At 40.4% G+C, this 15070-nt stretch overlaps 1 protein-coding gene across 16 annotated transcripts in view; it reads right to left on the bottom strand.

The window, feature by feature from the left end:
* The window catches only part of TNRC6C (trinucleotide repeat containing adaptor 6C), a 295946-nt gene that overhangs the window by 26191 nt on the left and 254685 nt on the right, over window positions 1-15070 (bottom strand). For 13 of the 16 annotated variants that reach the window (XM_066980035.1, XM_066980043.1, XM_066980037.1 and 10 more), the window contains 4 exons: window positions 9905-12496; window positions 2684-2734; window positions 1586-1795; window positions 528-694 (listed from right to left, as the gene is read on the bottom strand). In XM_066980035.1, coding sequence (XP_066836136.1) covers window positions 528-694; window positions 1586-1795; window positions 2684-2734; window positions 9905-12496 — 3020 coding nt within the window. The remainder of the gene's footprint in view (window positions 1-527; window positions 695-1585; window positions 1796-2683; window positions 2735-9904; window positions 12497-15070) is intronic. The other 3 variants (XM_066980034.1, XM_066980040.1, XM_066980041.1) reach the window with 3 other exon arrangements.

Here is a 15070-nt window from a genome sequence, read left to right as displayed (position 1 = left end):
TGAAATAATGACTGTGCAATGCAAAACTTCCTAACATAATTGTATATGTTCTTGGTTAAGCCTGAAGTCAGTACAAATTTGCTTCTTTCTCACACCAGTACATACCTTAAAAATTATCTGTTTGTTTCTCCAAGTAGGAAATAGGTATCTTTGCTGGACCACTTCATCAGAAACTACCATTTGCTTTTCTACCACCACAGAAAGTGTCTGAAGGCCCACTTAACACTTCTTTCTGTTAATGTGTTATCATTTCTTCAGAATCCACAAACGCTTATAAAACTTACAAAAAACAAAAGCAACAAGACCTCCTGAAGCACCAAACACGCTGGAAGTCAAATATTTTCCACTTGCCCCTGCAGACAAGGTAAGCTATATTCAAACCACTGAAGTGGCAAGCTCTTTTTGTGTTCTGGTGTCAGAGGTCTAATGCCAGGTGTAATGCAAGAGAGAATTTGTGGCAACTGATTCTAGGAATGTTGCACTGTAATTCTACTCATTCCTAGAGATTTTCTTTATTTTTGTCTTACCTTTTGAAGTCCTTTCTTTGGGGCATTCCCCCAGGAATTACAGGAGGAGCTGCTTTCTTGTGAAGCAGTATTATTCCACATATCTCCTTCTTCATCTTCCCACTGACTAGTACTGAGATTCACTTCATCCCCACCACTGCCCCAGCCTTCTTGCATAGATTTTGAAGCTGGAGGGAAAGAGGGAGAAGAAAATCAGATTTAATTTTATGCAAATTTTACAGAAATATCCTTTTATACCATATCCTGTATGCCAGCATTTAAGTATTTTCAAGAGATATATAGAGAGGTTCATCAAATAGCTTAATTGGCATTAAATGATAAGAACTCTTCCTTTGAAGCTAGCAAAAAAGAAAAGTGCTCTAAATACTGCTATAATAGAAAAACTCTAGCAATGGCAAGTCTTACTTTTTCCTGAACAAGTAAGATCTGTGATCATTCCAGTCTCCTGGGAACGGGGAACCAAAAGTATGACCACACACTCGTAATGTGCAATTTTGCTTTCAATGAATCTCACCATTTTGGCTACCACATTCTTCCAGTGAACAAAACCAAATTACAAGGTTACTAACGGTCAGAAATTCATTCACATCTCAGAAGAATGGGATCTGAAAGGAGCAAGCAGGCTGCAAGAAACACTTTACACTAAATGATGAGGTTGCGTCAGCTCAATCTGTTTTATTCTGTTTACTCTGTTTAAAGCAGAGATTACTCATTCCAAGACCTCTCAGTCCTCTTTTTAGGTTTTCTGGAACCTCTGACTACATCTGCTATTTAGTAGGAATGAAATTTAAAGATTATCACAGCCAAGGCAGAAGTTTTGGCTTTCATAACACCTTTATATTTACAGGACCAATGCATCAAATTCATAACTTTAAATGAATTTGGAATCTCATAAATTTTAAGAGAGCTAATGGGAGTTTTGAAAATTAAATTAAGAAAGTCTCTGATTTAAATGCACAGAAAAATCAGAAGTGGCTCTGTTTAAAGGCACTGGCAGAAGCAAACACGCTTTGCCCTTTTTCCCCAGCCCCTTAAGACAGTGACGTCTCTGCACGTACCTGGTTTGCACAGTGCTGGGGCAGCAGCTGGAGCATTTGTTCTTCCGTATGTCCCTGCCGACTCGGCAGGATTATCTCCCCACCCTGTACCACTGCTGGGGGGCTTCCCCCACGCTGAAGTGCCATTATCAACTGCAGCAGAAGGGGATGACGGCTCTCCCCAAGAAGCTTCGGTCTTTGTGTGGACGTTAGGCATTTCTCCCCAGCCTGCTGAAGCGAGGGGAAGGAGGGAAGAAGAGCGATGAGAAGAAAGGTTTCCTTTGTCAATAGTTTCAAAGACAGACATTTTATTAAAGTCTTTATCTGGAAAGAGCATGAACCAGTAAGCAGACACAGTGCCTCTAATTAAGCATATTTTAAAAAGCCTTTGATTTAGTCTCAAAAGTCTTTTTCTTAATTTAATAGTAAAGTCAAGATTTCAAGATGGAAAGAATATTTCTGAACATAGCCGGGGCAGCCAGGTGAGGCCCAGATGCGGCCCAAACCAAGCAGCTGCTTCCCGTGGCACTTCTCGGAGAAGACCAAGCAGGGCTCGGGGAACACAGCAATGGAAGCACTCACAAGACCAAGACCCAAATTTGAGCTGGGCCTTGCTCAGTGTAGTATTTTAAGTTGTTTTAATCCCTTTTAACTACTGTCAAATTATCAAATCTCTTTTCTCATGCCTTGTGCACAAGATGATACACCACTTTCAGTGCGGATTTTGTGTTGTTAACATTCCTTAAAGCTTTTATTACAGCTTGTGTTTGATTGTGTTCACTCCCTGCCCCTTCGTCACTGAAGCTTTAGGTTATAACCAATATGGTTTTTATGGGAGAACTAACAAAAATGCAATTAGAACCCACAGTCAAATCATGAGGAATGGCACGCAGAAGTCACTGTTTTCCTGCAGAGTATTACTTCAGCTCATCAAAAGATGTAAGCTACTCTACAGGAACAGCCTTAGTCTGGCTTGAACGTAATGCACTTAAATCCGCATCACACCCATTTTAGCACTACAGTTAAATGTGCCAGGAGCTGCCACATAGCTTCAGAGTCCCAAAGAGCAACACAGACCAACACAACAAAAGCGTAACTTTAATTTTAAATGCCCATTACCTCTTACAAAAAGTCTTTTTTTTCCTGAAGTTTTTTTCTTTTTCTTTTTTCCTGTTGTACATAAGAATTCAGAAGTTTTGTTGAATATCAGCACTTGAGAAAAGCGTTTTCAGTTCTTTCTCCCCAAAACAATATCTAACGTACAGAAGAGCAGCTTCTGACTCTCACAGAGGACTATTTGCTTCATCGAATTTTCCAGAAGGTCAGATTTGGATCACAGATGGATTTCAAGGTACTTTTTGAAAACATGCGAGAGTGCCAGATACATAGCAGGCAAGAAAACAAAGCTTTTACATCTATCCAACGTTAACCTATTTTTCTACAATTACTACAAATAAACATTGCATTACATGACAACACATCTCAAAGTATTGCAGAATTCAGTATTATGCTGTCTGTTTAAAATGTCCACTATCACTAGGCTGCCAATTCAAGAAAGCTGCCTTCTCTTCATTGGAGATGAGTATTATTAAGTATTATTAAGTATTTTGTTCCAATAAACGATGGCCCTGCCAAATCTGTAACTTCTGGCTCACAAAATGGAAACAGATCTGCTTAAGAAGGAAAATTGGTTTTACTACTACTCAAAAAAGAGTATCATTACTTTTTTTTTTTTTTAAACCAGATTTCATAAGTTAAGGGCTAGATGCCTACTTTGCTGCAGCATTATTCCCTCTTTGCTCCCCAGTGCTATCTGTAAAAATACTCCAAAAAGCTTCAAAGAGAAGAAACGTAAGATTTTCTACACCAGCTAATAACTAAAGAAGGTATACAATGGCAAAAAAGTCACCACAGAACTTAAGAGTATCCTGAAATAGATTAAACTGTCTAAGCAACAGCATTTCATTAAGCAACAAGTCTAGCAGGCTTCTTGCTACAAGTCTTTGCAGAATTTACGGACTTCAACAGAATTTGTTACTAGAAACTGCAGGCAAAATATACCTCCAAAAGCAACTTGAATACTGACTAGCAGTGAAAAAAAATCCTTTCAAATCGTGGACTCATACCTGTTCACCACTCCAGTGTTACTGTATTACATTATTTATTTCAGGCTCCATTTCTTAAAGCAACTGATTCTCTCATGCAATGATAAAAGCGTACGTGACATAAACCATACCCAAACGAAGCCTACATGCTCAGGAACACGTAGCTTAATAAAGCTCCTTCGCTACCAGCAAGGTTCATTGTGTTTTAAAACATATTCCTGACCAAACCCCAAAATTCACTGTTTTATTAAGCTGATTTTCATTTAAAACAGAAATGCTGCGTCCTGTTCTAAGCTGTATTAGCCCAGCTGAAACTTCTGGTTCATTTTAAAATGCATACAAAAGATAAGCACACAAACATGTGCGTGCGTGTCAGTGAACCACTGCTTAACCTGATGACTCCCCTTGGTGTGTCACCTAACACACTTGTTCAAGCTTATTGCTTGTATCTTTACGCCAAATTAATTTTTTATCTAACTTTTTGCCTTAATACTCAGGAGGCAACCTCGTAACTGCATGGCTTCAATCATGTTGACATCTGAAAATGAGTAACTGCAGGCACATGAACCAAAACCCAAAACATTTCTGGAGCACCAACTGGAGTATAACATGCAGAGGCTGCAGAACACTAATATTCCCCTGAGTCCCTACAAAACATACTGGTAATACTTTAAGCAATTCAATTCAAGAAGTCAACCTTAAAACAAAATTCATAAATAGAAAAGGCAAAGTGTACTAGGTTTTAAACTAAAAAATTCAAAAGAACTGGTCCTTCTGATGCTCTTTACTAGAAATTCAACAACATTGATTAAAGAGATCACAGATGTGCAACGTCCAAGTTATTTTGAGTTAAGTGCTTTAAGTGCGCTGAGCAGTAAATAAGACGGGATTACAAATAATGAGGGAACTAGCCTTTACTAAAAGATAATACCTGCAGGTACACACAAACAAACTAAATGTATTAAACAAAAGTTTTCAAAATTGTCTTAATACATCATATTAAGTGCAGGAAATCAGTAAATAAAACCTGAAGGCTGCTGGAGAAATAGGCTGTGCACAACAAAAATTAGCCTCTACATAAATTCCCAAGTACATATCATTTATGAAGCCGTTTTTCCCTCCGAGGTAGGTACTCGCTCTGTTATTATCTTTGTGCTACCTTTTTATGTCTCTACATGGCTCTATTTTAAAAACTTTAAAAGGCTGATATGTTTTCAAATGGATGATGCAAAATTCTACAGGTAAGAGGAAAGAATATATTTATATAATATAATAATTCATATTTGTTATTGTCCAGAAGAGTTCCTTTTTTTAAACGAGGTTTTTCCTTGATTTTTACAACAACCTAGTGTGCCTCATATTCAAAACAGACACAGGTGGAATATTAGTTCAAAGAATCTGCAGTCCAAGCAGCTTGCCTGCAGGAGCACGATGCTTTCCAGCGCTACACAAGCAGATTGCAAATGGCATCATAGTGGGCTGAACAAACACAGAAAGCTACTTTTAAGCTCCTTTACACAGCTGTTTGGAAGGAAAACACCTTCGGGATGGTCTCAAATCTGAGCCAGTCTTCAATTTTCAAAAATTCTTATTATTTTCTTTATGAAAATAAGATGCATGTAAGGCTTTTTTAAGAAAAAGCCTCATGCTTAAAAAAAAAACAAAAATCCACCACCAACAAAAACCAAAACCACAAGAAAAAAAGCAACAAACAGATCCCCACGAATGTTGTTTTGCAGCAGGATAAGCTCTGCTAACAGCTACCTTGGCAAGAAAGTGAGGCTTTAATACGGAACTTTTTAAACTGTTAGAACTGCAAGAAACAAAGAGATCGCAGTGAGTAATAAATATGGCCACATTGGCAGAGTTTTGTTTTATAGAAATAAAAACATAATTAACATTGGGCCTCCGCCAACAGGAAATCCTCAAGGGAAAGTGAAATGTTAACTAAGTTATGGCAGGATGCAGTTGTTTTCCCTCAAAATAACCCTATAGCCATTTGGATGACAGAAATTGTTTTTCTTGAGGTTGTTTGGTCCGTGATAAATACCAGAGTGTACGACTACAATAAAGGCAAACCAAAATATCAGAACCTTATGCAGATGAAAAAGGAAGATAACAGACAGAAAAATGAAACTGTTTACTAAATAGTCACTTGTTAATCTGCTTATAATAGAAAATGAATTAGCTATAGCAGTGTATTCATGCATGTATGTGTGTAAGGAAAGGTTACATATGTTTTAAGAGTCACCTGTACCCCTCAACCTTTCATGTCCTACTTTCCCAACAGGTATTCCAGTTCGGGCAGTGGAGCTCAATGCTTTCTTGCATTACTCAGCGTTAGGGAAGCTCCTATTTGGCTGTCAGCAACGCGATCATCCCTGCGTGAGAGCAGAGGACAGGTTTCTCAGGATCACCTAGCTGTCCCCCAGCACTTAATTGTTAAAAGGCTGAGCGCACACAACAGGATTTTAGGTTTTCACATGAGCAGCCTAAAGGTGCTCACAGCTGATCTGGTTTCCTGTCCACTGTGATGAAAAGTGCAAAGTAAAAAAATGCATCCCTTCCATTTTCTGTTTCGTGTAAATCACATGCTAAGAGTGGCACCGAAGTTGCTACTGACACAATGCCACAAGATTATGAAAGAAACGGACAAAAGAATTTATACTTTGTTCGGATTTTAAAAGTGGAGCTGCTAACTCTCCAGGAACCACAAAGACCTTAATTTTTGACATAAAATCTCCAAAGGGAAGCCCACATTTCCTTCTGCTGGCTTCGTTTCTCGGATGGAAGACCATCTGTTGGAACCCTGCCAGTCTCCACCTATCTGGTACCTCTCCTCTATCTAACAGGAACGCATCAAGCCCACTTCTTAGCAGTTGGGGGAAAGAGCTGTTGGTGTTTGGGATCCAAAAATCTCTCTCTGTTCACTCATCCCTGTTTGCAAAACTTTTTGTCACTTCTGCTTGTCTTTCTAAGTAACTCATCAGTAGCTTGGGAGGAAGCTCCTAAAACCAGAACGGAGTATATTCATCACATTATCCACCCCTTTTGTGTGTGTGTTTTTATTTACAATAGAAAAAGAAACTCCTCAGACCATTACGCATTTCATCAAGTGTGTACCGACATCTGCTTCCCATCAATAGCTTTTAAGTTCTGCATTCAAAGAATTTTGAGAACTTCTGAGGATGGGTGACAACGTGAATAACAAGACTGCGACTTGGCCCCCATTTCTAAACTAACATAGTATAAACTCACAATTGTAAAAGGCACTGCTGCTCCTCTGAGAACCATTAACGAGTGCAGTACAGTGAAATTAAAATCCACTTCTTTGCTTTCGGTATGCGTGACTGTGCCACAGCTTACAGCTATACATACAACAGGCTTCTGCAGTAATGCAGGAACAGAATTCAGCATTCCTAATTCCCTGAATAACAGCAAATGATAAAAATGATTGGAAAAGCATGCCAGGATCCATGGAGATGATGAAATGCCAATGTTAACTACTAAGTTCAAGTGCTGGAAAATTTTATATGAGCACTTATCTGTGCCCTATGGCATGGCCTTTAATTATACAATCAGGTTTTGCACAGAAATACAGTGCATGGAAAAGAACTGCTGTTGGATAAAATTTGGCTTTGTTTTACAGAAGTCTCCTGGCCTCAAGACTCTAGTTTCCCCTACAGCAGAGGCTGGAAATGCATATTCCCTGTCCCATGGGACAGGAAATTGAGGTATGAAAAAATTAGGTTAAATGGTATGACAACAGACTGTAAGCCCGTGTCTGCCCATGATGTAGGAAAGCCATTCATTACTTGCCTTTTTTTTTTTTTAATGTTATAGATAATTCTATGATTTGCAGGTGTTGTAGGTCTGTGTAATTTCAACACAGATCAATCGAATAGTGCTCAAAAGCTGCTGTGAGCTATATGCAGTGTTAAAAATAGGTCTTCTCACTTTGGGAAGCAAATAGGGTCATTTTAAATTGCACTCTTTTTTGCTTTCTGTGTGGGAAATGAACACAAGAGTAGCCCCTCTCAGGTACAGACAAAGGTAAAGCTGGTCATAGCACAAAAAGGCACCGAGGGCAGTACCTAGCTTCTGCTTATTTGCAGATTCGATGATTCGATGATTGCAGATTCAAAATATTTCCACGTGGGCTCTTATATCCATGCATACACACACAACTGTATGTAAGCAAAAATATACAAAGGACAATTTATGCCTTTGATAACTTTTAAGAATATCTGAACTGTATTTTGAATTGTCCTCACTTAAATTTATCCTCTTTCTTGCATACGATCTTCAGTACATTCTGAGAGTTGTTTTGGTTTAATATCTTAGGATATTTCTAATGAAAATTTTTGCAAGATGCACAATACTGTCATTTTAACCTAGCCGTGTGCTATCTCGAGTGGATCACTTCAAATAAATATGCAGTTCTCTGACTGCATAAACATATTACTTCAAAGAAACCCTTCCTTTGCTACCATCTTGTCTCCAGAGGTAACCCCTGAAGACTAACACCGGTTTTGAAATTCCATTTTCACAATCTGAAGGACTCAGAACAGAGAATTTTCCTCTGCAAGGTGTTAATTATTTGAATAGCATTAATGACACATCACTGTACATGAACAGTTTTAAAAACATATGTAATTATCCAAAAGTCAACTTACTGGGGGAAAAAGGAAAACAAACAAAAACGCTAAAAAAAAGACACCTCCACTAAAATTCAGAAATTTGCATTGTCGGTTTCATGGGTGAAGGTTTAAATATGGATGAAGTAAGTTGAAAGCAAGAAAATTATAAAACAGCTACGTTAGACTGGCTGTGTACAAATCTCTTTAAAGATTTCTCTATCTGGAGCACACATTATTTTATAAAAATAGATACCCTCAACTATTAAAATATTTGACCAGAGAAAGGAACGCAAGACTATTTTTATACAGACATTACAGTAAGTTTGAATTATTTCAAAACATCAAAGACAAAAACGATGGAAATAAGAGGAGTGGAACAAATCCCACTTGGAGAAAAGTACAGTTAAAAAGTCAATATTTAGCCACAACCAAGACGAAACAAAAACTTGGGCACAAAATCAGATGAAGAATTTTAAAGAGCATTGCAAGATTAGATTTCTTTTGAGAAGTCTGTGGTCGTGACATAGAGCAGGGCTTCTAGTGACATTTATTTAAATACCTCCCCCCTAAACGCTTTTCTTTCTTTTTTTTTCTTCCCATTTTCATTCCTTGCTGCTTGTCTACAATGGTACCTTGGTTTTGATTAGAAAAATTCCTATACTCTTTTCGGATGCTCAAAAACCTTGTCTTTGGAACACAGCTAGAGGTAGACTAATTCTTCCCAGCCACCCTGAATGTTAACATCTTTAACCAATCCAGCTTTACGAGAACATCATAAAAATCCAGGATACTCTCCGTGCTTGAGACCTGAAGTACGGAAGAGAACCGTTTCTTCATAAAAGACAACAAACAGAAGACAGAGAAACAGCATCAGCCTGGATTCATACAACTGTTAAAAAACATCTGCTGCCAAGAGATATGGTTCATAGAAAAGAAACAGATGCTTAGTGTCTAAACAAGAACAAAGACTGACTAACAGTAACAGAAGACAAATAGGAGAAGAAAGGTTAGCAAAAAGACACGGAGCTCTCAAATGGCTGAATTAAATGAAGGTGCTAACTAACCGTGGAACACCTGACAAAATAAATATGGATCAACAAGCTCAGGTTCCAGAGCTTTATTGACCAGATATTGTTTAAAGCTTTTCTTACACTCATCGTGCAGCCAGCCAAATTCCTCTCTGGTCCTACTTTTAAAACATTTTCTATTGCAAAAAGGTATAGTCAACTGGTTTCACTTAGATACGCAGTTTTCCAGATTTGCTCATTGGGACCTGCTGCAAGCACATTTCAGTTATTCTCACATACACTGGTGCAGCACTGGCAAAAAGACCATAAAAGGCAACAGAAATTTACAGAAACAGAAAATCCCTTGCCTGTATCATGTCTATAAAGAATTAAAAATAAGGTATTTGAACTTAAGGTAACAGCGTTGTTAACTGTTAAGAACACTGCCTTAGAGTAAATGAATGCATTTATACTGTGACACAAATACAGGATTTCTCTCTCTAATGCACAATTACACAGCAATCAGGCTAGACAGCATTCAGCAATAATGGAACTGGTATAACGTAGCTTATAAAACTATTTTCATACCTGGACCAAGCAGCGGGGACCGGTTCGGCTGGGCACTTGACTGGTGCGATGGCTGAGGTTCAACCATGTTTGTGTTGATAATGGTGCTAGTGGTGGTGGTATTGGTTGTGGTACTGCTCTGAATTATAGGATTATTTCTATCCCACATGTTTACAGTCTTGTTGTTGTTGTAATTTGGATCGCCCCAAGCTGAGGTACCATCATCGATTTCCATCTTGCGGCGAATGGACGGTGGAGATGGCTCTTCCCAGCCAGTTGCCTCACAGTTCTCTTTTTGTTTGGCTGGCACTGGCCCACCAACCCACCCTGACCCCGTCTGTTTTACAGAAGCAGCTCCTCCCCAGTTACTCACATTGTTGTCCTGGGGTTTATTAGCCCAATTTTGTTGGGGGCCTGCCTTTAACGATTCCCCCCAACTTGTACCTGTATTAGCCTTGCTGTTTGTGCCATTTCCCCACCCACTGGTCCCAGACCTCGTGGAATCATTCCAACCAGACCCTGACCTATTGTCAGAGTCCCATCCAGATCCATTCTTCTTCCCATCACCCAAGTGTCCAGGAACAGATGACGAATCTGTCCAATCTCCACCTCCTGAAGTCCAGCTTGGATTTGATTTCTGTCCATCTCCCCAGTTTTGAGTTTTGGGTTTCTGAGGTTCACCCCAGGTAGGTGATTTGTCCTCCTGATTTGCGGTCCCACTCCAAGCGTGGCCGCTTTTGGCAGCAGCAGCATTATTAACAGTAGTAGAGCTTGCTGACTCTCCCCATCCCCCTGGGCCATTTGGTGCTTTGTTGTTATTGTCTCCCCAGCCTGTATTTGTTGGAACAGCTGCAGGTGGAGAGTTGACCCACCCAGATACTGAAGAGGTATTTGTACTGTTCATGATGGACCCATCGTTCTTCCCCCCTGAGTTTGAAGATTGAGTAGCTGCACAACCCCAGGCCTCCGTTCCATTGTCATTCTTTCGTTCAGACCTTGGGGACTCTTCAAATTCCCAGGCAGTGTTTTGCTTTACAGGGGTCTGTCCCCACCCTGTATTGGACAGGACCCTGGGGTCAAGGTCATTTCTTGGCAACTGAACTTGCCCTTGGTCTATCATCCCTTTATCTCTCCTCCTGCCTTCTCCAGCCCCCTCCCTCCCAGTACTGCCTTCGTTTTGACTTCCACCGCTGTCGTTACTTCCTTCGCTAGCTGTGGTGCCAGATGCTGCAGCTTTGGCCCAAGAGTTCATTTGTTCATTGCCCTGCTGCATGGCAGGATTCGGACTGGTAACACTAGAGCCATCCCACCCCGTTGATCCTTTCCCGTTGATGTCACTATTGGAATGCTGGTTTGGGGGCTTGCCCCATTCTCCGTTTACACCATTACTGGCGTTACGGTTGGGGTGGCCCCAAGCTCCAGAATGCATGCTACCAACACCGCTGTTGCCACCGCCCCTGCCCCACGCTAGTACCCCAGGGCCAGAAGGAGGCCCTGAATCCCACGCACTCGCTCCATTTCCTTCCTTTTGCACAGCACTGCTGGATCCATTTTGTTTAGCACTTAATGCTGAGTTCACAGTGTCTCCATTCCCCTGACTGAACCCAGAATTGCTGTTTCCTGTGGCAGGATTACCGGGGGACATCCCCCATACTGAACTGCCCATTCCTTCACCACTGCCCCCACTGACTTGAGAAACTGATGTTCCATTAGCACCAGGAAGGCCTTGCAGGTGGGGCGGGATGATGGCCCCCATACCAACAGCCATCCCCCAGTTCGGCAGTCCATTTGTCTGCATTGCATTGATAGGGTTTGGTGAAGAGTTCATGGGGTTAGTGTTATTTGGTCCATCAGTGTTAAGGTTCTGAGGTTGTACGCTGAAAGACACATTCTGAGAAGTGGACGTTTGTGGTTCTGTGCTCTCTTGCGGCAGCAAGTTTCCCCAAGCACCTAAGGTGCCTGTTGGGTTCCCATTCTGGTTGCCCATGTTCTGACCTATGGCACTGACTGGACTGCAAATACTGGAAGGGTTGCCTGCTCCCACAGTTCCTTCATGTCCGAGTACAGGCCAGGCAGCTGGATTGGCATTAGGGTTAAGGTTAAGATTAATGCCAGCATTTGAGTTGGAAGCACCCCAGCAGTTTTGACTTCTACCATCTCCAATCATGTTGTCCATCTTTCCATCCCCACCGCTGGCAGAGCAGTGAGCTAGGCCAGAGCTGGAGCCTGCAGCCACCCCCCACACCCTGGCCGAGTTTCCGTTACCGTTTGCTCCACCAGCTCCAAGGGCACTCTGGTTAGAAGTGCTTTGGACGAGTGCTCCGTTGGCGCCATTATTGCCATTAGTTTTCTTTGTATGTCCAGTGAAGTTGCCTTGGGCACTCCCTGTAGCCATGCTACTGTTCTCTGAGCCACAGTTGGAGGCAGAGTCAGTGTCTGTAGTACATTCTGAGGCAGATTCAGTCTCAGCTCCTGTGATGGAAGGCCACGCTTCCTTGTCAGTCCTGTCTATTATCACTTTATCCCAGCTGCAGTTGCCTTCACTCCTGAAAGTGGGCTGCTGTCCCCAGTGGGAATTTTCATAATGGTCTCCCAATCCACTGTGACTGAGATCTGAAAGGATCCGATAAGGTTGAAAATGAGTCCACTGTTCAAGTACCACAAAAACACGCTCTTAAGTACTGTTTTACATCGCTAGCTGTAACACTGAGCTCTGCATTGAAGTCTAGACCATGCTAAAATTTGGAGCACATTTTCTAATATAATACAGTAATTTTTTCTACTACAACAAACTACCACGCTCATATTTAGTTTTGTTGGTTTTTTTTTTTTCTGACAAAACTCTCAATTAAAATAATGGAATAATTCTGTTCTAGAACAGAGCAGTAAAAATATTTTGCATCTCTTGGTATACTAGTTAAAATAATAAACACAATAAATATGGATAGCAAATACACTAAACCTACATGAAAAATCTAAAAAGCAAATTTGGAAAAAACATAGAAGATCTGTGAGTCTCATCATTTTACTCAGTTTTCATTCTTCAGAGAAACAAAGAACATCCAATAAAAATAAATGTCTGCCTACCATTAGACATTATATGCACATGCCTCCCCCCCCCCCCCCAACACAATTAATTTAGGTTTTCAACCCTTCCTGTAAATAAAGGAACAAATACTAACAGCCATCTTCGTTATACAGCATCAATTATACATTTAAACACCATTACTATAACTTACATTTTAGCAGAGAACACAGGCATTTAATAACAGCTTTGTTAACAAACTTCGCTCTTAAAGGATTTACAAGGGGTTTAAACATGCTTTTTAACTTGCACATACAGCCCTAATTCCAACCCCCAAACCAGTGAAAACTAATGTTATACTACACATATTCAGAAGACGGTCTATTCAGAGCACCTCCCACATCATCAAATGTAGGTGCTAATCCAAACAATTTTTAAAAAGCTCTCGAACCTCTAATTGCTTGCTAGGGCACAAAGTTAAACAGAAAGACACAACCATTCTCATGCTAAGAACTCAAGCTTAGTCAAGTTTTTGCTTTTACTTTCTATCCCAATTGCTCTCTACAAAGGATTTTTAGTACAGATTACTCCTTTTAGTTTCTTTTGATGGGAATTTTATTGCAAGGGATTCAGTCTGATCCCAGGCGTACATACTGGAGGCCATCTGCAGAACAATTCTTCTAACTGGCTATCTAAAGAAGGGAGAAAACTGCGTATACATATACGTTACAAATTTCAGATGTCAATTATTTTTACTTGCTGTAAATCTGCAGAAACATGACTTATTTTTATGATCAATTAGTCTAGATTAGATTTGAATAAGAAGTGCATGACTGTTTTGAGGGTAAGATGTATACAACAAACCTCCCAAATAAGCCGCTAACAGTGGATGACTAATATACGCTGATTTGAATCACAAATATTTTGGTGTGATTAGCTCCTCTAACTGCTTCCAATTAAAGGTATTCCAACACTGAAAAAATGGTTCCAAGAATAGAAAAAGCGCTCTCTCTTTGACAAAGTCTCATTATTCACACATTTCACCTGTGGCTGTGCAAGCAAGAGCAGTGATTACTCAGTTGCCTCATGCAGATTATCAATATGAAGGAAGAACACACTAAACCAGGACAGATTGCATCTTCTTTTTTTTTTAATCAATTGAAACAAAAGTATGCATGATAAAGAAAGGAAGGGAAAACAGTCTTAGCTCATTACCTGTCTTCTCATGCTGCCAGGAAAAGCCTAGTGTTTCACAGAAAGAGCTAAATAACTGGCATTTGTACGACAAATCCTACAGAGAATATGAACCAGCCACTTGGACTGACCTGGATTCCTGCCCCTACATGCGATGGCTAGAAAGGAAGAAAGCATCACGTTACTCCTGGACAAAACTGACTGGTTACAGAGCTGAGGAAGAAGGTTGAAAATTTACCTGATAATCTAGGTTTGCTACACAGGTGTTAAACAGAGACCAGAATCCCAGATAAGACACGGAAGGTGAAAGGAAGCCTGTGAAATGACTTAAAATGGGTCAACAGGGTCAGAAATATGAGCCAAGCGGTATTCTTAGCAGAGCACAAATGAACAAAGGAAAAGAGCTGCAGCAGCCAAGGCCAGAAGATAAGAAGTTGAGGTAACCAAGGAATCAGATAAGAGGAGTTGTGTGAGATTTTTTCAACACAGTGGGTGGTGAGATTCAGCAGTACGTTTCAGACATGTCAAAAAGATTTAAAAGTGCTTTGAAATATACAGTTTCAATAAAAGGGTCTTGTCAAAGCCGAAACCTCAGGTACACATGTGAGTGCCTGGGAGAACAACCGCGCTGCCCAAGGCAAGCGAGAGTCTCTGTGCAGGGCAGGTTTATGCAGAAAGGTCAACAGCACAGTGCAGGATGGCTCGATACTCACCGAGGTGGCACAAAGACCAACAAGATGAGATCAAAGGCAGCTGCTTGATTAACCTTTTATTTTTTAAACAATGATGGTAGTTAAAGCAATGCTAAAGTATGAAAGCATTTAAGTGATAGAACGTAAAGGGAAGGGGTGGGAACAGAAGAGGAAGATGACAAAACTCTGGAAGATTCAAAGGAGCAAAACCATTCTTTATATGAGATAGTGGGATTTTGCAGAGCTGCCAGAGAACAAACAAACAAACAAAATTAC

This window comes from Anser cygnoides, chromosome 19, assembly GCF_040182565.1.
Source record: "Anser cygnoides isolate HZ-2024a breed goose chromosome 19, Taihu_goose_T2T_genome, whole genome shotgun sequence".
Taxonomy (NCBI): Eukaryota; Metazoa; Chordata; class Aves; order Anseriformes; family Anatidae; genus Anser; species Anser cygnoides.
The sequence above is the reverse complement of the archived record's forward strand: the minus strand, read 5'-3'. Positions and strand labels throughout refer to the sequence as shown.